Consider the following 23,864-nt stretch of genomic DNA (forward strand, 5'->3'; position numbering starts at 1 on the left):
CTTACCGCAGAGGGATGTAGAGACGTGGAATAAATAGGAAACGCTGTACCACAGGCCTTGGCACTGAGATGCATGAAAGGGACCCTCCCAGACCCCCACACTGGAGACCACCCACGGATGACAACACCCCCATAAAACCCATCACGTGGGAGAAATTTAGGAGACCCCCCTCAAATCTGGCTGCATTCATTCTTTAACTCACTGTTCTTACTGTTTCTGTTGAAAAGTGATACAGTTAAAAAATATAAATTGAAAAAAAAACACGTGAATGCAGTGAAGACTAGGTGCCCATCCAGCACGCTTTTTTTGGGGTGTCACTGTACACTTGCTTGTATCTTTCTGGAACCCATGCGCTCAGAACCAGGTGGGCGTGCACGTGTAAATATGCATATACCTTTTATGTAAACCCCCCGAACCTATCAGACTTTTCCCACCACTCTTTCCGCTTTTCCGCATAAGCATGTATGTGGCAGATGGTTTCATCACCGCGCTGGCCTTCTCTGCTGGGAGGAGACGAGACTGGGATCTGAAAGTCAGAGTCGGCGCCTCATCCCCAGCAGACCTCCTGCATGACGTGGGGGCGCAGCTTTGTCCATCTGGGCCCCGAGTCCTGTGTGCGCCAGCATGGTGTCATGGGCCTGCAGGACTGAGGTCTCCTCTCCCACACTGAGGACACGGGGCTGGGGATCCCTCCTGCAGCCTGGGGCTTGTCCGGCCTGGGGGTGCCTTCTAGGCCTTTGTTCACTGACGCTCTTCTTGCCTCCTCTAGGGAGATCCTGGCATCAAAGGTGACAAAGGCCCTCCCGGTGGAAAGGGCCAGCCTGGTGACCCTGGGATCCCAGGCCACAAGGGTCACACAGGCCTCATGGGCCCCCAGGGGCCACCTGGGGAGAACGGGCCGGCCGGTCCCCCGGGGCCTCCGGGCCAGCCAGGATTTCCAGGGCTAAGGGTAAGCGTGTGGGCACTGCCTCAAACTCGGGGCTCCTCGGGGTCTCAAGGGAAGCCAGAGAGGTGTGTGGGTTCCAGAGGGACCAGCTTGCCAGTACCAGTGAACTGCATGAGCTGGGGCTGACCCCTGCTTGTCCTCTCTGAGCCCGCCCTGCCTTCCCTCCCAAAAGGGATGAGGATGCCTCTCTCCTGCCAGGCTGTCTGTGATGGTTAAGTGAAGTGACACACGTGGCTTACAAAGGGCTTGAGAATAGAGTCCCTCTGTCCCCGTGGCCCAGGCTTCACTCCCGGGCGGTGATGCTCTTTGCCCAGCACCCCATGCAGCAGGCAGTCTAGAAGATGCAGAGGCTCCCAGTGACCCGAGCTTCCCCACGGGGACGGCGCCCTCCCCATCCACCCGATGCCCCGCTCTGGTCTCCCTCCTGTCTGCTGTCTGGGGGGCTTGGTCTTCCATCTGGGTCTAGCTTTTCCCAAGTGCAAAAGGAAAGGCTGTTGAGACAGTTTGTTTTTTCTCTGAACACAGTTACTCTGTGGCCGAGCTCTTAACTTGACACAGTCTCGCAGCACAGGGACACGCTGACTGTAGTGTGTTGGGGAGAGCTCGGTGGGCCAGTCCCTGGCGGCTGGTTGCCAAGTCCATGTGACCTCCCCACCCTGACTCTGCAGCCTGCGTGGTCCTTGGGGGCCCGTCCTGTGGCCCAGAGCACAGGCTCGGGGCCCATCCCCCACCTGCTCTGAGGCTCTGGCCCTGTCCCCGCGGGGCTCTGCAGTCAGCCTGGGTTTCACCCCCCTGGAGAGCTGTCCCTCAGCCAGGTGTGGGTGCTGCAGACTCGGTGGGCTTCCAGAGCACCCCCACCCACTGAGTCTTTGCCGGGTGTCCCGCTGCTCTGGGTAGTAATGGGAATTCTGGGAGAAAGATAAATGGTCTTTGGCCAGAAAGGAAGAAAGGGAAATAAGACAATAAGCCTGATGATGGGACTGCAGCGATAAGCACAGTCAACACCCCCACCCTTGGGAGTGCACCTCCCTGAAGGGCTCTGACGACCAGGGAGGAGCCCAGCATGGCGTGAGGTCTGCTCTCACGTATCACTCTTAAGAGCTGTATGTCGCCATGGAGGCCTGGAGGCAGGGCTCAGGTCCACTCATTGTTTGTGTGAGCAGACACCATGTGGGGCCAGCGGGGCAGGCCACAGACCAGAGCCGCCAAGTGGCCAATGGGAGGAAAGCAAGCCCGAGATAGCGCAGGGGCAGCCTGCGAGCTGGCCCTGCAGGTGGGGAGACTTCAGCCTGGGAAGACTCAGAGCCAGGCCTTCTGGGTCCAGGGCTGAGGAGGGGCTTTGTGTGGGAAGGAGAGGGAGCAGGGGCTTCAGGGAGAAAGGTGTCCAGGTTGCCATGCAAGATGCGATGATGCTGTCTGCGTGGCGGGGGGTGGGGAGACAGTTCTAGGTGTTAAAGGAATTTGAATTGGGAGCTGTGGTCTGCGTGGCTGTGGCAGTCTTGGTTTCCTGAGCACTCTGGGTCTTGGGAGGCAGGCAGTCCTGGGAAGGTGAGTAACTCCGCCTTCCCTCCCTCCTCACAGGGCGAGTCTCCATCCATGGATGTCCTGCGGCGGCTCATCCAAGAGGAACTGGAGAAACAGCTGGAAAGTGAGTCGCTGGCTTTTTCACAGCATCGGGTCCTAGATGCTGTGTGAGCCTGGGCGGTAGTCCATTTACTCCTCCTTCAGGACCTCTGCAGCCTGGCTTGGTAAAGGCAGCCTCAGGGTGGCTCCTGCAGAAGTCAGCACAGAGGTGCACCTTGCAGGCTCCCACCAGCCTCTTCTGACACAGATCCCGCTCCAAGCCGCTCTTTGGGGACGCTTGAGCTATGGCTGCTTGATTACCTCCAGGAAGGGGAGCTCACTACCTACAGAACCAGCCTTGCCATCAGCACTTATCTGTGCAATCAGTTGTTTATCTAATCAACAAGGAGCTCTGGCAGGTCTGCGAGGGGCCTTGCAGAACTCACAGCCCAGAACAGGAGACAGAAACATAAACAAGATGATTTGGTATTGTAAGAAGATGCTTGTGATTTAATGCGACATGGAGAGCACAGAAGAGGACAGGGGAAAGTACCTCAGATAGCTCAGAGGGTGGGGAGCAGGTGAGGGAAGGCTTCCTGGAGGAGGGGCCATGGGAGCTAAAACCAAGGACCAGACTCCAGACCTTAGACATAGCATGTGCAGAGACCCTAGTGGGAGCTGGAACACACTGTGCTTTCAAGCAACTAGAATCCTTGTAATTCTCCTGTATAGGATTTAGTGTGAAATCCAAGTCTTGCATGGGCCCCATACAGAGCAGGTGCTCAGGAAGGGAGGGGTGGGGAGGTAATAGTCACAGCACCAGTGTGTAGGGCCAGTCCCACGTCAGGTGGAGTTCTTAGAACCTGCACGTGTTTACTGATGTAAGGAAGCCTCTGTGACCTCGTGAGCCACTAATGAGGGTTAAATCAGAGACGCTAAGTAACCTGCCCGAGGCTGCAGAGCTGGTGAGTGTCTGACCAGGGTTTGCATGCAGGCAGCCAGGCTACAGAGTCCAGGCTCTTAGCCACCGCATCCTCTCCCATCTCATCCCCCTCTGCCCTTGGAAACTGTTAGGAGCAGAAAGTCGCAGACCACTCTGGGCTAGGGAAGATCGGAAGCCCACCACCATTCCCAGGCACGGGTGGGCAAAGGGGAAGGGCACGTTTATTCACGTGGTCAGGTCCCAGACAGTGAAATTTTCCTCCTGGCACGTTCGAGACTCTGCACTGGGTCTGTGGACACAGCACGGCACATGATGACTCTCTCACTGCCCTCGTGGGGTGTCCAGGCGAGTGAGCGTGGTCCATCTCCCTGCCCAGGAGAACCAGAGACCATTCCCTGGAGAGGACAGCACAGAGCTGGGCTGGTGGTGAGGAGGGTGAAGAAACGAAGGATCCCAGAGGCTGGGACGGTGACTCCCGCTGGGTGGGGCAGTCTTGAGGCCTCCCTTGTGCGAGTATCCCCTTCTACAACCTTTCTTCTGGGTGTTAGATTTGTCAGGCACACGAGGAGTTTCCAGCCCCTGGGCAGAGACAAGCCCTGTTTTGAATGAGTTCAGATGGAGCATCTGCTGAGCTGAGTCCTTTCTTGTAAACAATCTTGGGAGGAGGAAGCATCAGAAGCATCCACGTTCAAGATGAGAGGGTCCAGGCTGTGAGCCGAGCAGCTGTGTGCTCGGGTTCTCGAGCGGTCGCACACCCCTCCCACTTCCTTGTGTGGGAGGGTGGGGAAGGAGCTGCTCAGGAGCCCTCGTGCCAGGCTGTCAAAAGACTCGACTCTGCTTCGGTTTTACCACTGAGACCCAGGAGGGTGTCAGCATTGCCTCTCTGGGCTGGGTCACTCCCCCTGCCAGGTGAAGGGCTTGGCCTGGTCGTCTGGAAAAACAAAAGAAAAGCCCCCGGTAACCTTGGGGTGGGCTGTGTATTCCCAGTGCAGTAGGAAGGCGTGGAGGCCAGCGGCTGGACCTCTGAGGTTTTGAATCAGCCTGTGATCTTCACATTTCACACACCTAAGGATCATTAATGACATCACGTCCAGCCCTTCATTTATAGATGAGGAATTCCACACTTAGGAGAAGTCCCTAAGTTGCTCTGTGTAAGCCACTGAAGTCTCACCCTCCCCCACTGGCCTCAGTTTCCCCAGCCTGACAGTTGCAGCAGTTTCTGCTGCTGCTGCTGCTGTCATTGCTGCCTGGAGGGGAGCAGTGACGTCCACACCCCACTTAGATCTCGTCCGGGGGCTGTCGTGATTCCTTGTCTTGTCGGCTCCATCCTCCCACCTGACCTCCAGTGGGGTCAGGCTTGTTTCATTGCCCTCGTTTTGCAGAAAAGGCAGCAGAGGCTAAGAGAGGCCAGGTGGCTTGCCCAGGGCCACGCCGCTAGCAGTGGTGGCACTGGGACCCCAGCCCAGCCGCCTGGCTCCAGAGCAGCGTCCACACAGACACGCGCCCTGCAGCGCGCTCGTGGTGTGTCTCTCTCGCTGCTGTTTCCCAGCTCTTACTGCCTCGAGCTTTGCAGTGCGCTGCCGGCCCGACTTCGGTCCTATATCCCTCCTTCATGAAACATCTCTCTGTTTTTCTTACTCCACAGCCAAACTCGCCTACCTCCTGGCCCAGATGCCCTCTGCGCACATGAAGGCCTCTCAAGGCAGACCCGGGCCCCCAGGACCTCCTGGAAAAGATGGGCTTCCAGGTCGGGCCGGCCCCGTCGGGGAGCCAGGAAGGCCAGGGCAGGGGGGTCTAGAGGGACCCTCTGGCCCCATAGGTCCCAAAGGTGAGTGAGGAGCTGGGGAGAGGTGCTTCGTAGAGAAGGAACCAGCATGCACAGCACACACTCCGTTGAATATGCAGGAGTCCGCCCGTTCCGTGCCCTCGCAGCCTGCTAACACCCTGCGTGTTGACATCGTGCCGTTTCTTCACTTGCCTAAGAGGTTTTCATACTTGATGTTTTTGCAAAATGATGCTTCTGCCAGGAGGAGCAAGTCTGTTTCCTCCTCCCATCTTGGTCGGTCTGCGTCTCCACTGCTCACGGTCCGGAGAGTACACAGGATGTCTTCTCTTTCCCCTTTCAAGAAGTCACTGAGGAATAAGACATTTAATCTCCAGGCAAACGGGCATTAGATGCCAGCTGTACATAGGCTTCCCTGGTGACTCAGACAGGAAAGAATACGCCTGCAATGGAGGAGACCAGGGTTGGGAAGGTCCCCTGGAGAAGGGAATGGCAACCCACTCCAGTATTCTGGCCTGGAGAATTCCGTGGATGGAGGAGCCTGGTGGGCTACAGTCCATGGGGTCGCAAAGACTCGGACATGACTGAGTGACTAACGCTTTTCCATGGGAATAAAGTGGTTTGAGCTAAAGCTGGACGTGGCTGCCAGCTCTCCAGCTCTCAGGGACATACCTGACCTGGACGTGGCTGTGCTGGACACAGTGAGCCTCTCCTGCAGGGGACAGTGCCTGCTGCCGTCAACAGCGCCCAGGGTACAGAGGAAGGCATTGTCTTTGCAGGCGGACGGATGTGAAAGGGCGGGGAAGGACCTGGCCCCGAGTATAGCAGCCTGGCCATTCACCTTTCTGTCCAGCGAGGAATAAGCACAGGGTAGGGGAGAGGCGATGGTGTCATCTCAGCTGCCACGTCTCCCTCCTCAGTCTTCCATTCCTTAATTCTTTTTTGGGGGCAAACCCTGGGATCTTAGTTTTCCAACCAGGGATTATTGAACACACTTCCTATGCAGTGAAAGTGCAGAGTCCTAACCACTGGACTGCTCGGGAATTCCCCCTTAATTCTTCGTTCACTGAGAAACATCATCTTGTAATGTTTCTCCTTCCGAACTCTTTTAAAGTTTACATCCAAGTCTGTTTTCTGTTGGTTCATGAAACAAAATATATTAAGGAAATGCCAGTAAGAAAGTATAAAGCATAAAAAGTCAGACTGCGACAGAAAACTGACCGAATGTAGTAGCCGGAACAATAAACAAGAATGGCCTAGTCTCCATGAGCTGGCAGAATTTCAATTTGGATCATAAAAGAAAACGTCATACACTACATACAGGAGATATTCTGGAGACAACATAGCAAAGAAAAGGAATGTGTACCATTAACCCCCACTCCTCCCTGGTCTCAGATATCCTCCTGGGGGAATGAACCCTCTTTCTTCTGAACATGTTAGAGTTTAAATTCCTGTGATTATTAAGACTTCCCTGGTTCTGCTTCATATTAGAATGTCCTTTGTGGCCTGTGTCATCTGTCTTAGAATCCACGCTTCTCAAGAGTAGGGCTGTGTCTTACGCATACTCAGGTTTGTTTATCCCCCAGCTCCTCCCAGACAAAGTCTCAGATAGAATGCTTTGAGAACACGGGGGCGTGTAGGCATGTGTCAGCGGGCATGTGTGGACATATGTGTTTGTATAGGAGACGGTGTGAACATTCGAGTGTCGGTGTTTGCTGTGTTTATAAGCATATGCATGTTTGTGTAATATATGTGTGAATGTACACTTGTGCATGTGTCATTGGGTAGTTATCACACTGGAGTGAATGTTTGTGTGTACATACGTGTATCTGAGCAAATGTTTTGGAGGGCGTGTCTATTTTGGTGTTCACATGGGCATGTTTCTGAGTGCAAGTGTGTGCTTGAGTGTGAGTGCGCATGAAAGAGTGTGAACAGGAGCGAGGCGTCTGACACAGTGCTGGCTTTGCCCCCTAGCCCCGCGGTGGGGCTCCCTCCCTCCGCCACCATGGTGAGTCTCCACCATCAAAAGTGCGTGTTTTCCTCACCAGGTGAGCGAGGAGCCAAAGGTGACCCAGGTGCGCCTGGAGTTGGCCTCCGAGGCGAGATGGGACCCCCCGGGATCCCAGGTAGGAGTGGTTTGGCTGAGGTAGGGGAGGGGCAGGCCCCAGGGTGTTGGATGAGAAGGGCAGCCATCTGCCTGCACGGTGTCCACAGGGACCATTATCTCTCCAGGAGGGGCGCCCAGACCCTGGGGTGTTTGCTCTGAGCCTGTGGCATCCTCAGCTCACTACTGAATGAAAATAGTGACATCAGGGCTTGTGTGTGCTCTGGAAGGAACCTGAACCACTGTCTCTTTCTTTTGCTTCTTGGTCCAGGTCAGCCCGGGGAACCTGGCTATGCTAAAGATGGGCTTCCTGGGAGTCCCGGGCCTCAAGGAGAGACAGGACTCGCTGGACACCCCGGACCCCCGGGGCCCCCTGGACCCCCGGGCCAGTGCGACCCCTCGCAGTGTGCCTACTTCGCCAGCCTTGCTGCTGCTCGACCTGGTAACGTGAAGGGCCCCTAGAAGATGCCGGGATGCCAGGAGACGCTGGTGGATTTCTGAAACTTGAACGCACAGCCCGATGGGAAGCCAGAGGTCTTGAGACATTTCAGCCATGTGGTTTTTGTTTTCCTTTCTTTCTTTTATCATGTGTTTTTTTTTTTTTTTTTTGTCTTGCTTTTCTTAAGAGACCTCAACATTATTAAAACCAACAGATACTGCCGGTCGGTCACATTATAATATTATTATTGTTAATTATTATTGTTATTTCATATGGTAATGCTTTTCAAGTTTTTCCCCTCTGCTCCGAAGTTGGGGAAACCTGATTCGTGAGGCAGAGAACATTTCTCGTTCTCCTGATGGCCCCTGATTGAAGTGTAGCTGCCAATTCTAAGGAAACTCTCGGTGCTATGAAACCCTAACCGGACACTTACTTGCCATATTTACCTCTTTCCTCAAAAGGAAACTTTAAGAAAATGAGGACAATGGGCTTCTCTTCTTGGTTGTGCCCAGAGGTCACCCAGGGAGAGATTAGCCAACAGTCGCTGCTTCCCAAGAGAAGTAAGTGAAGCAGAAAGAGAAGGAAGGTGCAGACACGAAGCGCAGCCTCTGCTCTGGATGGCAGGTGCTTGCAGCAGAGGGCAGATCCATCCTCTGAGAGTGGCTCAGCGCCTCCAAGTCTCAAGCCTGCAGAAGGGACACACTGCACACGGCTGCAGGCCGCTTCCTGGAATCTCGTGGCGTCTGCACCAAAAATGTGGGAGCTGGCACAGAAAAAGATGCTCCTGTGTGTTCACTTGGCTTCTGAGCCATGGATAGACTCCTCCGTGCCCCCTCTGTTGGTTTCAATCACTTTTATTTTGAAATAAGAGGGTCCAGAGACCACTCCCATGTGTCTGATGCCGGGCAGTTGGCCGCGGTGCTGGCCAGAGCCGGGAAGCATGTGTCTCCAGCTTCTGGTGTTGAGTGTATGTGTGTGAATGACTCGCCCGGCTCAACAGGTGCTCAATAAATCCGAGTTTCCTTTTATTTTGTCTTCCGTGATGGTTCCTTCCTTATCACCAGCATCCGCCCCTATGTGGACCCCTTGAGGCCAGGGATGCATCATTCTTCCCCCGGGGAGCACGGGACAAGCCACCATTCAGGCCATGTGCTCAGTGTGCCCATGTATGAGCGAGAGTGTGTCACCCGGCCCTTTCCTGGATTCTGAGCCAGGGCAACTCCTACGGGGTGCGGACCCTGCAGCCTCAGGGCAACAGGCCTTCCCACGTGCTCATAGCAGATGAGGGTGGGTTGAAGGATCCAGGCCAACAGCTCTGTCTGGGGTCAGCTTGGGGGCCACTTCCAGGTCCCTGGCCCAAGGACCACCATTGTGATGGGCTACATCATCCATCATCACCCATTACCACCCTGGGGCCAGTTCAGTGTGAGTGCAGACCAGGGTAGGAGTCACCCCATGACCCAACCCTGGCCTAACACCCGCACCAGGCCTCATACCTGCACCCCCGGCCTCACGTCCGCACCCCGGCCTCACACCTGCGGTGCCTCTCTGAGAGCCCTTTGGCTTCAGAGTCACCCGACATGTGGATGAAGCCCCCACACGTGAGTGAGGAAGAGGAAGTCAGTTCATTAGTTCTAAACTGAGATGGATAGAAACCCCGCGTGCTTGGAGGGTGGGACAGAAAGTGCCAGGTCCTAGACACACCAGCAGAGTCAGGAGAACTGCCAACAGACTTTGTCCCAATACCTGCTGTGCACAGGCAGTGGGCAATTCCTGCTCCCACGAGCTATCACCTGGAGACAGCAGACACCGCGGCACGTGGCACAAGGGGCCAGGACAAACCACAGTGGGCTCCCAGGCGGTAGTTGTCATCTCCGAGGTGGGGCCTCCCTGGGGCCACGAGCTGTGGTGTGAGCACTAGTCCCAGATCTTGTGCATGCGCACGTGCTCAGTTGCTTAGTCGTGTCCGACTCTTTTTGACCCCATGGCCTGTAGCCCGCCAGGCTCTTCCGTCCATGGGATTCTCCAGGCAAGAATACTGGAGTGAGTTGCCATTTCCTCCTCCAGGGGATCTTCCCAACCCAGGGATAGAACCTGCATCTCCTGCATTGCAGGCAGATTCTTTACCAAACTACCTGGGAAGTCGGATCTCAAGAAGTGCAAAAATGAGATGCTTCCTCCTCAGAGTCTGAGGATACTCCAGTGTGTTTGGAAGGAGCAGAGAGTGTGAAAAAGTGGTCCAGATAATTAGGCCCCAGCCTGCTGTCTCTGGTGTTTTCCAACCAACCCTCAAATTTCTGCCTGCTGATGGCTGCAGCCCAAGGACCCATCTTCGTGAGATTCTGTTCTCTTCTTGGAATGCCCTGAGGAGGTGCAGGAGAGTTGGTTCTGATCCCCAGAAGGAACAGTCATCTAAATATCTAGCCTCATTTAGATATTTGATAAATGATGACAGACCAGGGGCTTCCCCGAAACCCCCAGAACCTAGGCTTCTCCTGTGTGGAACCACCTCTCTTCTAGCCAGAGGTGGGCAGCAGGAGTGGATTCAGCCACACTGGTCTCGGCGTGGAAACACTCTGTCCTCTGCTCAGGGCACAATAGTGATTGTTACTGGAGGCATGTTGGAAGCTTCCTGATCAGCAGCCTTCCCCTTCTGGGAGCCAGGATTTGCGAGAACATCCATGGATTGAGTTCAGCCCAGCTTCAGGGCAGATCTGCCCCTGGTCAGCTGTTAATCAGCGACCCTCCCTTCTGGTCCCTCGTGAGCTGTCCAGGTGAGAAGGTCCCCTCTGCACTGCAGCTGTACCAGCCTGGCCATGTCAGCTGCATCATTGAATAGCCCACTTTTCCATTTCCTCCTTTGTGAAATGAAATTAACAGGACTTCGCAGGATTTCGGGGGGTGGGGGTGGGTACTTCCCTGGTGGCTCAGAATCTGCCTGCAGTGCAGGAAACCTGGGTTTGATTCCTGGGTCAGGAAGATCCCCTGGAGATGGGAATGGCTACCCACTCCAGTATTCTTACCTGGAGAATTCCATGAACAGAGGAGCCTGGCGAGCTACAGTCCATGGCGTCGCAGAGGGTCAGATACGACTGAGCGACTAACGCGTCCAACTTCTTCACAAGATGTCTATGAGGCTCATTTTTTTCTTGCAGCTTAATTAAGATATGACTGACATGTAAAATGGTATAATTGTAAGATGTGCAGCAGAATGATTTGATATGTGTATGTTTTGAAATGATGACCAGAAGAAGGTGCTGCTGCTGCTAAGTTGCTTCAGTCGTGTCCGACTCTGTGCGACCCCATAGATGTCAGCCCACCAGGCTCCGCTGTCCCTGGGATTCTCCAGGCAAGAACACTGGAGTGGGTTACCATTTCCTTCTCCAATGCATGGAAGTGAAAAGTGAAAGTGAAGTCGCTCAGTTGTGTCTGACTCTGCGACCCCATGGACTGCAGCCCACCAGGCTCCTCTGTCCATGGGATTTCCCAGGCGAGAGGACTGGAGTGGGGTGCCATTGCCTTCCCCAACAAGAAGGTGAGTTAACACCTAAAAGCAGGGCACATGAATCCGTCCCTTACAACATCTCATGTTGTCTTCCATCAAGAGCAATTGAGGGTTTCCCTGGTGGTCCAGCGGCTACGGGGGTCGGCTACAGTTCATGGGGTCACAGTCGGACACGACTGAGCAGCTTCACTTTCTTTCACTTTCCAGTGAATGACACTCTGCAATCCCAATGCACGGGCCCTGGGTTAGATGTCTGGTCGGGGAACTAGATCCAATATGCCGCAACTTAAAGAGCAAGGTTCCACATGCTGCAACTAAACTCCTGTATGCTGCAAAAAGACCCAGCACAGCCAAACAAATAAATATATAGAAATAAATGCTTTTAACAAACAGTGATTGAGTCCACTTTGCTCATCTGTTTACAGTAGTCCAAGTAGAGAAACTTCAAACCAAATATTTGCTTTATATGGCTTCCAAAGCATATTCCCCTAGGTTTAGATCCAACCCGTCCATCCTAAAGGAAAATCAGTCTTTTTTTTAATGAATTTTAATTTTCTTTATTCGATATGTTCAGATCATAAGAGTAGTGGTTTTTGCTGTGATGAACTAAAATTCTCACTTCCAGGCAGGATAAGAAAAAATTAATCACAAAATTCTCTCTCTGCATCCTTTTGGGCCTCTTCCCTCCCTCCCTAATGTGTAGTGTGCGCCTGCATTACATATTAAACAAACTTCCTTGAAGACAGGAGTGTCTGCTTGACCATAAAGATAACACGTTCCCCTTTCTTCTGACATTCGCAATATAATTTCTTAAAAGGATAGCATTCTTTCCCAACTCTGCAGGGGGTCATGGACTTCCTGCTCTCTTTATACATGCTTACCTGCACTATGTGTCCTTGGTGAACTTTGTATAAAATATTAGTATGTCACTTTTTTTTTCTTTCTTTCTTTTTTTATTGGAGGCAAATTACTTTACATTAATATGTTGGTTGGTTTTGCCATACATTGACACGAATCTGCCCCGGGTGTACATGTGTTTCCCCTCTTGAACCCCCCTCCCACCTCCCTCTTCCCTATCCTCCATCCAGGTCATCCCCGGGCACCAACCCCAAGCATCCTGTATCATATGTCGAACCTGGACTGGTGATTCATTTCACATATGATAATATACATGCTACAATGCCATTTTCCCCAATCATCCCACCTTCACCCTCTCCCACAGAGTCCCGAAGACTGTTCTATACACCTATGTCTCTTTTGCTGTCTTGTATACAGGGTTAAGGTTACCATCTTTCATTGGAAGGACTGATGCTGAAGCTGAAACTCCAATACTTTGGCCACCTGATGTGAAGAACTGACTCACTGGAAAAGACCCTGATGCTGGAAAAGATTGAAGGCAGGAGGAGACGGGGACAACAGAAGATGAGATGGTTGGTTGGCATCATCAACTTGATAGACACGAGTTTGAGGAAGCTCTGGGAGTTCGTGATGGACAGGGAGGCCTGGCGTGCTGTAGTCCATGGGGTTGCAAAGAGTTAGATACGACTGAGCGACTGCACTGACTATTTGTACTGTAACACATCTCTGAGGGGCTGGGCTTGGCTCTGTCTCCCCATGGTAATTCAGAAACGGTGGCAGAACTGTGAACCCGGCTATCCCAAATCACAAACACAGCTCGTGTGACCAGCTCCCTGCGGGACCACACGGAGGTGTCCGGGGGCTGAAAGCTGCAGCCTTGACCCAGGCCACCTTGTCTTCTCGCCCCGGGGTTTTCTCATGACGAACTGCTTTCTCCTGGCTCCGAGCAGAGGCGAACTCCAGACGTGCATTTACAAGAACGCTCCTGTGGGGGAAAGGAGATGCTGCTTGTTCAGTTACTAGAAGGGGGCAGGCAGTCTTTCTGGCTCGTCGGCATGTGGTTGGGGAGATGCTGCTTCAGGGCAATCATTTTGTAGCTCTTCTTTCCTTTGCGGCTGGGAACATCTAGCTTCCAGTTTCTTTTGTGGTGCTATTTTATGAAGCCAGGGTTCCAAGTGTGTGTCTATATATAGGAAGTTATTAAAGCCATCGGCAAACCACAAATCTGGCTAGGAGGTTCACCCGGGCAGGGAGAGAGCATGGAGTAAGGGACGTTTCTCTCGTCAAGACACTGGAGACCTGGAAAGGTACATAAGACAAAGCAGCGGCAGACGCAGACTGCTGACTGCTAGGCTGATTTCCCGTTTTAACAGCTCCTGTCCTCACCTCTTACAACCCTGATGTTTGGAGAGGGAGTGAGCTGAGGAGGCCAGCCCTGTTCTGAAAGACACCCTGGCAAGGAGGCCACGTCCTGGCGGCGTGACCTCTGACTGCATCATTAACCAAGATCCTTTGTGTCGAACAGCACTGTGGCTGTTGCCATGGAGACACTGGAGTGGTGGGCTGTCCCAGTCTCACCTTGATTCCCTTCCAGAATATTCCCCGTAGTCAGGGAAGAATGGAGAACTTGGCAGGAATTAACCCAGCCAGCTGCCACTCAGGGCATGTCTGATCCTCCGATGGTCTGAGCGTGTGGGGACCTTACAGACAAAGGACACGCCAGAGACCAGGCTGGAGGACCTGTGTCCAGTCTCAAGAGGGATGCTGGCTTGTTTATGCTCAGCAGATGTGGTGCCAGGCACTTTGGATGGCAAGTCAAAAGAACACAGGCCCATCTGATGGATGGTGGTCACAGTCTGGAGAGATTTAAGGCAATTCTATATCATCGTATGGAGAAGGCAATGGCAAACCACTCCAGTACTATTGCCTAGAAAATCCCATGGATGGAGAAGCCTGGTAGGCTGTAGTCCGTGGGGTCGCTAAGGGTCGGACACGACTGAGCGACTTCACTTTCACTTTTCACTTTCACACATTGGAGAAGGAAATGGCAACCCACTCCAGTATTCTTACCTGGAGAATCCCAGGGACGGGGGAGCCTGGTGGGCTTCCTTCTATGGGGTTGCACAGAGTTGGACACGACTGAAGTGACTTAGCAGCAACTTAGCATATCATCGTATGTATGTAATTATCTCCATGACACTATTTCTGGGCAACACAGAGGGAGATAGACATGCGAGAAGCAGAACCTTACAATTTAATCTGGTCAGCTCCATGGAAGAGAAATCTGCAAAGATTATGGAAGACGCCACAATAAAAATAACACCTGTATCATCTGAGAATGATGGCACCCACCGTGTGCCCGCAGCCTTGCTCCCTTTGTCTGACAGCCATCACGGGGGCAGGTGTCCCGAGCCTTGTTGTATAGGTGAGAACACAGGGACTAGGGAGGTATGGTGACTTCCTCCAGGTCTCCTGGCAGCAGCAGGTCGGGCGCGTCCTGGTGGGGATGTGGGCTCCAGGGGCCCTGCCCCTTCGCTGGCTGCCCATCAGATGGGGGGCGGGCCTGGGTCCCTGCAGACTTCTCTTCATAGTCGCTCAGTCTCCCAGCAAACTGGCAGTTCTTTTCTATGAGTAACCACCCTGGGGAACCTTGGATTCTACTTTTCATCCTGTTTCAGGAGACAAGCATGGCCTGGCCTGGACGGAGCTCTGCAAGGATGAGCTGTCTCAGACATGAGGAGGCCCGTGGGACAGACATCCCCAATCCCCAGCTTGGGCTCCTTTGGGGAATGTGGGTCTCACGGGAGTCAGGACACACAGCGCCCCTGGCCATCCTGCCTGCCAGCCCGCAGTGAAGGGTCGGGAGGCTGCTCAGGAGGAATTAAACCCACAGTGGCGCAACAGAGAACATTGGTCTGGACCTAAACCGCAATGTAAAGAGAGCTGGTGACATTTCACCTGGAGGGAGGGTGCAGGGGCCGCCCAGCGAATCCAGGCGCCAGGAGATCCCAGGAAATGTATGGGCAAGTCAAGTTAGGAGTAGACGGATGTAAGTACCTGGTCTTCAACACCTGGCCCATCCTGAAGTTCCAGGTGCTGTGGAGGAGGGGGTCACACAACGGCACCCGGTCAGGCTGGGAAAGCTGTGTCGGCTTTGGGGGAGTCATGGCTTAGGGTTCCGGGATGGGATATCCTCGTGGGAGAATGATGAGAAGAGGGTACAGGGACCAGACAGGTCATCAGGAGAAAGACTGGGAAGAAAAGGTCACAAGACTGTTAGAAAGAAACTTCTGTGTCAGAGGTGGGCAGGAACAAGGGGTGGGGGGGCACGCATGGTGGGAGATGAGAGACGAGATAGTCTTAGATCCCCTTGTAAATGGCTAGTGTGGGTTCGACAGCTGTCTGTCTCCGCTCTGTCTTTCTCATCTTTATGCATCTCTGATCTCTGGCGATCCACCCTCTCTTCCTCAACTCTGGAGTCTGCCTCTCTCCTGTTTCACCGCTCCTGGGGCCTCTGCCCTTCTCAGTCTCCTTCCTGCTGGGCCCTCCCTTGCCTCTTCTCTCCCACCTCCTCCTTGCTTTCTCTTGTCGCCCTCCTTCTCCTCACCACCCCCCCCTTCCCAGGACCCGCCACCCTCTCCTCTCTCCCCTGCTGTCACTCTGAGCCTCCTCTTGGGCTGCCCTTCTTGGAAGCTTCCAGCTTCACGGGCACTGTTTTCTTTCCTGGATGCTCCATGCCCAAGAGGAGCAGCCTCAGTTCTCTGAGCAGTGGTGGTGGCCCAGGGGGTTTATTTATCCAGCGGGTGAAAGGGCTCTTCCACCCCAGGGCAGGGGGTTTCCCCTGCAGAGAAGCATGGAGTCCTCCAATCTCCCATGCCTGGCCCGCCCTGCAGCCTCTTATTCATTGCAGGAGGATGTGGGATTCACTTCCAGCCTGGAGTCACACAGTTGGCTTTGGCCCCTTAAGTCGGAGCTAATTCTGTTGCAGACTTAGGTGAGGGCTTCTTTGGCCTCTAGTAAAAAAGCAGAGCTTTAGGCTTTGTTTGTTTGAGTGGATGCTTGTCATGGGCTTTTCCCCATTTAGAATCCATCTGTTAGTGCCTCTGCTCCGGAAGATCACAAAAGATCACAAAGCTGATCATTAACAGACACATTCTCTGTGTCTGGAATCAGTGGACCTGATGATTTCCTTCTGCATAAGCCTTTTGGGACTGATGGAGGGAGAAGGGGCTTCCTCCCCATCTCAAGTTGGTCCAGCCTCCTCCTCTCTGAGGCTACCCCCTCCCCCAGTGAGGAGGCCTGTTCTTCTGAGCTCTGACTTGCAACCACTCCCAGGCTCTCCATCTGGAATTTTCTGAGTCCACTCCCAGATTCAGGAGATGCAGGGGTTCACCTGCACCCCCTGCTCCTCCCCTTAGGCCGCATCTGATCTCTGGTTGGTAAAGCAGGACTTGAGGCCTGGTCTCAGCTGCCTCTCTGGCCCCAGCTCTGAGGATTACAGCCTTCAGTCCGTCCCAGTGGCTGACCCACCAAGACCTTCGAGTCCACGTGTCCTGCTCTTCCAGGCACGGGGTGGCCCCTCGGCCAGGGCACCCGGCAGTCTCGACTCCGTTCTCTGCCTCACCTTGAGGTACCCCCAGCCAGTCCTCAGGGTCCACTCAGGCTTCATTGGAGCCTGGAGCCTCCACTGGAGTCCCGTGGGGTTGGCTGAGCCCATGGGGGCTCTGGGAGAGGCCACGGCGGCCGACCCCATGGTGAGGTAAGCGCTCCGGGCACTGATGCCCACAGGCTCTAGTCCCCGGCCCCACTGTCTACTGTGCAGCTGCTGCAAGTCTCAGAAGCATCCTCCACACTAGGGACACTGGTCTGCTGTCCCTTCCACCAGGGCCGCATGACACACTGTACCGAGAAGGAAGCCGGAAGCTGGTGGAGTCGGGGTTCAGCACACACCTGCTTGGCTCCTCTGGGCCAGCCGCCTCCCTGGTTGGGAGATCCCTTTACTTTCAGTTCTTTGGATCCCTGAGGACCATGATCAATCAGGTGGGAACCCCAAAGTGTTCTCTCCGGACGAAACACCCTCCCCACTAGGCTGTGTGCCCAAGGAGGGCTTTCATCTGTCAGCTACAAACTGGCACCTGCCAGGGGTGCTTGCCATCTACCTACCAAGATTAAATCATGTGACACTGCAGCTGCTGACCTCCAACACCCCTAAAGGAGCTCAGGGCAGAGAGCAGAAATGAGGCCCTCTGTGCTCCAGAAAGTGGCAGGACAGGTCTTCAGAGAGATATTCTCAAGAACTGATTGCATGAGCCTGATTCATGCATCTCCTCATATCTATAAAAGCACTAAAACCCTTCACGGTGATGCCCGCTCCTCGTGACTAGCGGAAACCTTCTGCAAAACATATGTGCTCAATCACATGTATTCCTCGTTCACCAAAATCAAATATATACTGTCCTTCCCCCCACCTCCTTGGAGAGGTTTCTCAGAGTTATCTGAGGAACTGTCTCCCAGGCTGCAGTCCTCATATTGCCCCACATAACACTTAACTTGCAACCCTCATTTGTGCATTTTTTTAGCCGACACTTCCATGATGGGTTTTGGGAGTTATCAGAAAAGAGTGGTGCAGGAGAGGGTGAAGCTGTTTTTTAAATTCATTTACTTATTTTGGGCTCCACTGGGTCTTCGTTGCTGTGCATGAGCTTTCTCTAGTTGCAGAGAGTGGGGGCCACTCTGTGTTGCGATGTGCGGGCTTCTCTTGTTGTGGAGCACAGGCTCTAGCATGAGGGCTTCCGTAGTTGCGACTTGTGGGCTCAGTAGTTGCAGCTCACGGGCTCTAGAATGTGGTCTCAGTAGTTGTGGCTCAGGGGTGTAGTTGCCTTGAGACATATGGGATCTTCCTGGACCAGGGATTGAACCTGTGACCGCTGCATTGGCAGGCAAATTAACCACTGGACCACCAGAGAAGTCTTTGAAGATTTTTTTGAAGCAAACTCTGAACTGTGTTCTGCTGCCTGATGTTCTCCTGGACTGGCCATCTGGGGAAAAGGATGCAAAGGTGATGGCAGAGGGGCAGGGCTTTCTTACCCAGTCAGTATCCTGGGTCCTTCTAGTCCAAGACCAAAGAGAGAAACCGCACATCTTTCAGCGGACAAGAAAGGGCAAGAGGCAGCCACAGCTGTGACTGAGACACATCAATGCGTATAATCTTCACAGTCAAGCCCCAGTACAGATGGGCTTGTTATCCCATTTTACAGATGGTAACACTGGGGCTCAGGGGTGTTAGACATTGAAAAAGAAAGTACTTTACCCATTTTCATGCAGCCAGTCAGCAGAGGATTCAAATGGAATCAAAAATGACTTTTCTCTGCAGGCAGCATGTGGCTCTTATATTTATTTTTCATTTATTTCTCAGCATTTGACAGTGACCGAAAATCATTTAACCACTTGCACTTGATGCTAGCACGTAAAAAGTACACATCCATAAAAAATACATTTCTTTATGGATTTGTGGATACTGCTGAACATATATTTGGGCTATGATATTTTCAGCTAACTTTGTGGGTTAAAGCCAGGCATAGTGCCTTTAGGCTGCTACTCTGTCTATATATTTATGATTTATAACTTATCAGAAAGCAGTTGTTAACTTCACAAGGCACCATTTTAGGCAAAAGAGATACAAGAGTTAAAAAGTAATTATTGTTGTCCTTAAGAAAGATTTATTCTAGTGGGGATATATCCATATATATGTGTGTGTGTGTATATATATATATATATATATATATATATATATATATATATACAGAGAGAGAGAGAGAGAGAGTGTGTGTGTAATTCTCTAGGGAGGATACACATGCACTGGATAAAAAGATGTTGAAAAGAACCACAAATAAGATAGAATGAGTAACATGACAGAGTACCTATCTTAGGAAGATTGGAGGAAAGATCTCTGCCAAGACTGCATTTGAGATGAAAAGAGGCAGCTGAGCATAGGTCTGGGAAGGAGGAGAAGGACTCCCAAGCTGAAGGCCTGTGCAAATGTCCTGTGGCAGGAAGCAGGATGTCACGTTTGCAGGATTCTGAATGTAAGGTCTGCAGAGGAGAACACAGAGATGAAAGAGGTGGGCACCTGCTCAGCAAGACCTTCAGGGATGGAAGAGAGGGCTTGGCTTTTCCTCTAAGAGTAACGAAAGCCCAAGGGTCCTTAGACATGTTCCGTTCGCAAGTTTGGGAAAGGAGGGTGGTGGGGGGCATGAGGTAGGGGTGTTGCAGCAGTCCAGGTGAGGAGGATGGGCTGGGTGCAGGGCGGCAGCCGTAGAGGTGGTGGAACCAGGGCTCTTTGCAGGCAACGCTGAAGGATATCACTGATGCGAAGTGTGTGCAAGGCAGGGCGGTACCCATTTCTTGGCCCGAGTGTTGGGTGGTGAAGGAGACGTCGGCTGAAACAAAGATGTTGTAAGTGTGGGAAATGATCCAGTGTGGTACCAATGGTTCTGTTTTACAAAGATTAACTTGGGGTTGCCTGAAGATCCTAAGAGAGACAGGATGAACCTGGATGATGTATTTGGACTTCAGAGAGGAGATGCCGCTAAAGATGCAACTGTGAGAGTCATTAGCATAGAGACAGTGTCTCCAGTTATGGCAATGAATGCACCCTCTTCCCATGTGCATTTCCCTCCAAGGAAAAGAATGAGTCCAGCGCATCGAGACTCCTGACTCCTGGAGTTTCTAGAGAAGGAGGGGTCCAAAGAAAGCCCGGGAAATGTGCAGTCAAGTAGATGGAAGCCAGCCTGCCTCATGTCGAGCAAGCCCAGAGTGCAGAGGTTTTCATAAAGAAGTGGGGGTCAGCCATGGCTACTGCTGCTGAAAGCCAGGAAAGGCGACGACAGAGGATGGGCTTTTGGCTGGAATCACGTGGAAGCGACTTGAGAGTTGTTCAGGTCAGGTTCAGAGCAGCGATGGGTCTGAGTGCCCAACTCAGTCTGCGGGGCCACATCAGAAGTGAGGGCGTGGAGACGCTGACCCAGAGCGCCCGTGAGTGACTTTGTTGGGAGCAGCGCGAGAGGGTGTGGGCTGGACAGGGCTCCGCATCTGTATCTGCGCTTACAACTGCGCCTACCAGCAAATGTCCAGATATACCTATCTAAATCAGATACATACAGATTATATTTATCTTTATCTAAATTATACTTAAATCTAAATTATAAACATATGTATAAATTTAAATATACTAGATTGGCCAAAACTTTCTTTCGAGCTTTCTGTAAGATAGTAAGGAAAAACCTGAACAAGCTTTTTGGCCAACGCAATATTTAAATTCAGTATCTAGGAGTACAGGTTCACTTCCTTCAATTTTTCCAGACTGACATTTCCCCCCAGGGTGTGGTGCCCGTCCATTTGCTTTGCTCTTAAAATTGAGGGTGAATGAGACGCGAGAGACGCCGGCTTCGGCGGCACAGGTACAATCGACCACGCGCAGAAGCGTGGCCGAGAGGAGCTACCCCACATCCAAGGTAAGGTGCAGCGGCTGCACTTTGCTGGAGCAGCTGTGAAGAGACATTCCAAACCAAGGTAAGAGAAACCCAAATAAGATGGTAGGTATTGCGAGGGGGCATCAGAGGGCAGACACACTGAAATCATAATCACAGAAAACTAGTCAATCTGATCACATGGACGACAGCCCTGTCTAACTCAATGAAACTAAGCCATGCCATGTGGGGCCACCCAAGACAGGTGGGTCATGGTGGAGAGGTCTGACAGAATGTGGTCCACTGGAGAAGGGAATGGCAAACCACTTCAGTATACTTGCCTTGAGAACCCCATGAACAGTATCAAAAGGCAAAAATGATAGCATACTGAATGAGGAATTCCCCAGGTCGGTAGGTGCCCAGTATGCTACTGGAGATCAGTGGAGAAATAACTCCAGAAAGAATGAAGGGATGGAGCCAAAGCAAAACCAATACCCAGTTGTGGATGTGACTGGTGATAGAAGCAAGGTCCGGTGCTGTAAAGAGCAATATTGCATAGGAACCTGGAATGTTAGGTCCATGAATCAAGGCAAATTGGAAGTGGTCAAACAGGAGATGGCAAGAGTGAACGTAGACATTCTAGGAATCAGTGAACTAAAATGGACTGGAATGGGTGAATTTAACTTAGATGACCATTATATCTACTCCTGTGGGCAGGAATCCCTTAGAAGAAATGGAGTAGCCATCATGATCAACGAAAGAGTCTGAAATGCAGTACTTGGACGCAATCTTAAAAATGACAGAATGATCTCTGTTCGTTTCCAAGGCAAACCATTCAATATTACAGTAATCCAAGCCTATGCCCCAACCAGTAATGCTGAAGAAGCCAAAGTTGAATGATTCTATGAAGACCTACAAGACCTTTTAGAACTAACACCCAAAAAAGATGTCCTTTTCATTACAGGGGACTGGAATGCAAAAGTAGGAAGTCAAGAAACACCTGGAGTAACAGGCAAATTTGGCCTTGGAGCATGAAATGAAGCAGGGCAAAGGCTAATAGAGTTTTGCCAAGAGAACGCACTGGTCATAGCAAACACCCTCTTCCAACAGCACAAGAGAAGACTTTAAACATGGACATCACCAGATGGTCAACACCGAAATCAGATTGACTATATTCTTTGCAGCCAAAGATGGAGAAGCTGTATACAGTTAGCAAAAACAAGACCAGGAGCTGACTGTGGCTCAGATCATGAACTCCTTATTGCCAAATTCAGACTGAAATTGAAGAAAGTAGGGAAAACCACCAGACCATCAGGTATGACCTAAATCAAATCCCTTATGATTATACAGTAGAAGTAAGAAATAGATTTAAGGGACTAGATATGATAGGTAGAGTGCCTGATGAACTATGGATGGAGGTTCGTGACATTGTACAGGAGACAGGGACCAAGACCATCCCCATGGAAAAGAAATGCAAAAAAGCAAAATGGCTGTCTGGGGAGGCCTTACAAATAGCTGTGAAAAGAAGAGAAGCGAAAAGCAAAGGAGAAAAGAAAAGATATAAGCATCTGAATGCAGAGTTCCAAAATATAGCAAGGAAAGATAAGAAAGCCTTCCTCAGCGATCAATGCAAAGAAATAGAGGAAAACAACAGAATAGGAAAAACAAGAAGATTAGAGATATCAAGGGAACATTTCATGCAAAGATGGGCTCGATAAAGGACAGAAGTGGTATGGACCTAGAGAAGCAGAAGATATTAAGAAGAGGTGGCAAGAATACACAGAATAACTGTACAAAAAAGATCTGCATGACCAAGATAATCACGATGGCGTGATCACTCACCTGGAGCCAGACATCTTGGAATGTGAAGTTCAGTGGGCCTTAGAGAGCATCACTACGAACAAAGGTAGTGGAGGTGATGGAATTCCAAATAAGCTATTTCAAATCCTAAAAGCTGATGCTGTGAAAGCGCTGCACTCAATATGCCAGCAAATTTGGAAAGCTCAGCAGTGGGCACAGGACTGGAAAAGGTCAGTCTTCTTTCCAATCCCAAAAAAGGCAATGCCAAAGAACGCTCAAACTACCGCACAATTGCACTCATCTCCCATACTAGTAAAGTCATGCTCAAAATTCTCCAAGCCAGGCTTCAGCAATATGTGAACCGTGAACTTCCAGATGTTCAAGCAGGTTTTAGAAAAGGCAGAGGCATCAGAGATCAAATTGCCAACATCCGCTGGATCATGGAGAAAGCAAGAGAGTTCTAGAAAAATATCTATTTCTACTTCATTGACTATGCCAAAGCCTTTGACTATGTAGATCACAATAAACTGTGGAACATTCTGAAAGAGATGGGAATCCCAGACCACCTGACCTGCCTCTTGAGAAACCTGCATGCAGGTCAGGAAGCAACAGTCAGAACTGAACATGGAACAACAGACTGGTTCCAAATAGGAAAAGGAGTGCGTCAAGGTTGTATATTGTCACCCTGCTTATTTAACCTATATGCAGAGTACATCATGAGGAACACTGGGCTGGAAGAAGCACAAACTGGAATCAAGATTGCTGGGAGAAATATCAATAACCTCACATATGCAGATGACACCACCCTTATGGCAGAAAGTGAAGAGGAACTAAAGAGCCTCTTGAGGAAAGTGAAAGAGGAGAGTGAAAAGGTTGGCTTGAAGCTCAGCATTCAGAAAACAAAGATCATGGCATCTGGTCCCATCACTTCATGGCAAATAGATGGGGAAACAGTGGAAACAGTGTCAGACTTTATTTTTTTGGGTTCCAAAATCACTGCAGCTGGTGATTGCAGCCATGAAATTAAAAGACGCTTGCTCCTTGGAAGGTAAGTTATGACCAACCTAGATAGCATATTAAAAAGCAGAGACATTACTTTGCCAACCAAGGTCCGTCTAGTCAAGGCTATCGCTTTTCCAGTGGTCATGTATGGATCTGAGAGTTGGACTATAAAGAAAGCTGATCGCCGAAGAATTGATGCTTTTGCACTGTGGTGTTGGAGAAGACTCTTGAGAGTCCTTTGTACTGCAAGGAAATCCAACCAGTCCCTTCTAAAGGAGCTCAATCCTGGGTGTTCATTGGAAGGACTGATGTTGAAGCTGAAACTCCAGTACTTTGGCCACCTCATGCGACGAGTTGACTCACTGGAAAAGAGTCTGATGCTGGGAGACATTGGGGTCAGGAGGAGAAGGGGACGACAGAGAATGAGATGGCTGGATGGCATCACCGACTCGA

At 51.5% G+C, this 23,864-nt stretch overlaps 1 protein-coding gene across 1 annotated transcript in view; it reads left to right on the forward strand.

Moving 5' to 3' along the window:
* Positions 1–8,771, forward strand: part of COL22A1 (collagen type XXII alpha 1 chain) — a 210,104-nt gene extending 201,333 nt beyond the window's left edge. The window contains exons 59-63 of the mRNA XM_055432494.2: positions 770–949; positions 2,528–2,594; positions 5,098–5,280; positions 7,284–7,361; positions 7,611–8,771. Of these exons, the coding sequence (XP_055288469.2) occupies positions 770–949; positions 2,528–2,594; positions 5,098–5,280; positions 7,284–7,361; positions 7,611–7,801 (699 nt within the window). The 3' untranslated portion in view covers positions 7,802–8,771. The remainder of the gene's footprint in view (positions 1–769; positions 950–2,527; positions 2,595–5,097; positions 5,281–7,283; positions 7,362–7,610) is intronic.
* The last annotated feature ends 15,093 nt before the right edge of the window (positions 8,772–23,864 follow it).

Source organism: Moschus berezovskii, chromosome 16, assembly GCF_049115385.1.
Source record: "Moschus berezovskii isolate FMDL1 chromosome 16, NW_MosBer_1.0, whole genome shotgun sequence".
NCBI classification, from domain to species: Eukaryota; Metazoa; Chordata; class Mammalia; order Artiodactyla; family Moschidae; genus Moschus; species Moschus berezovskii.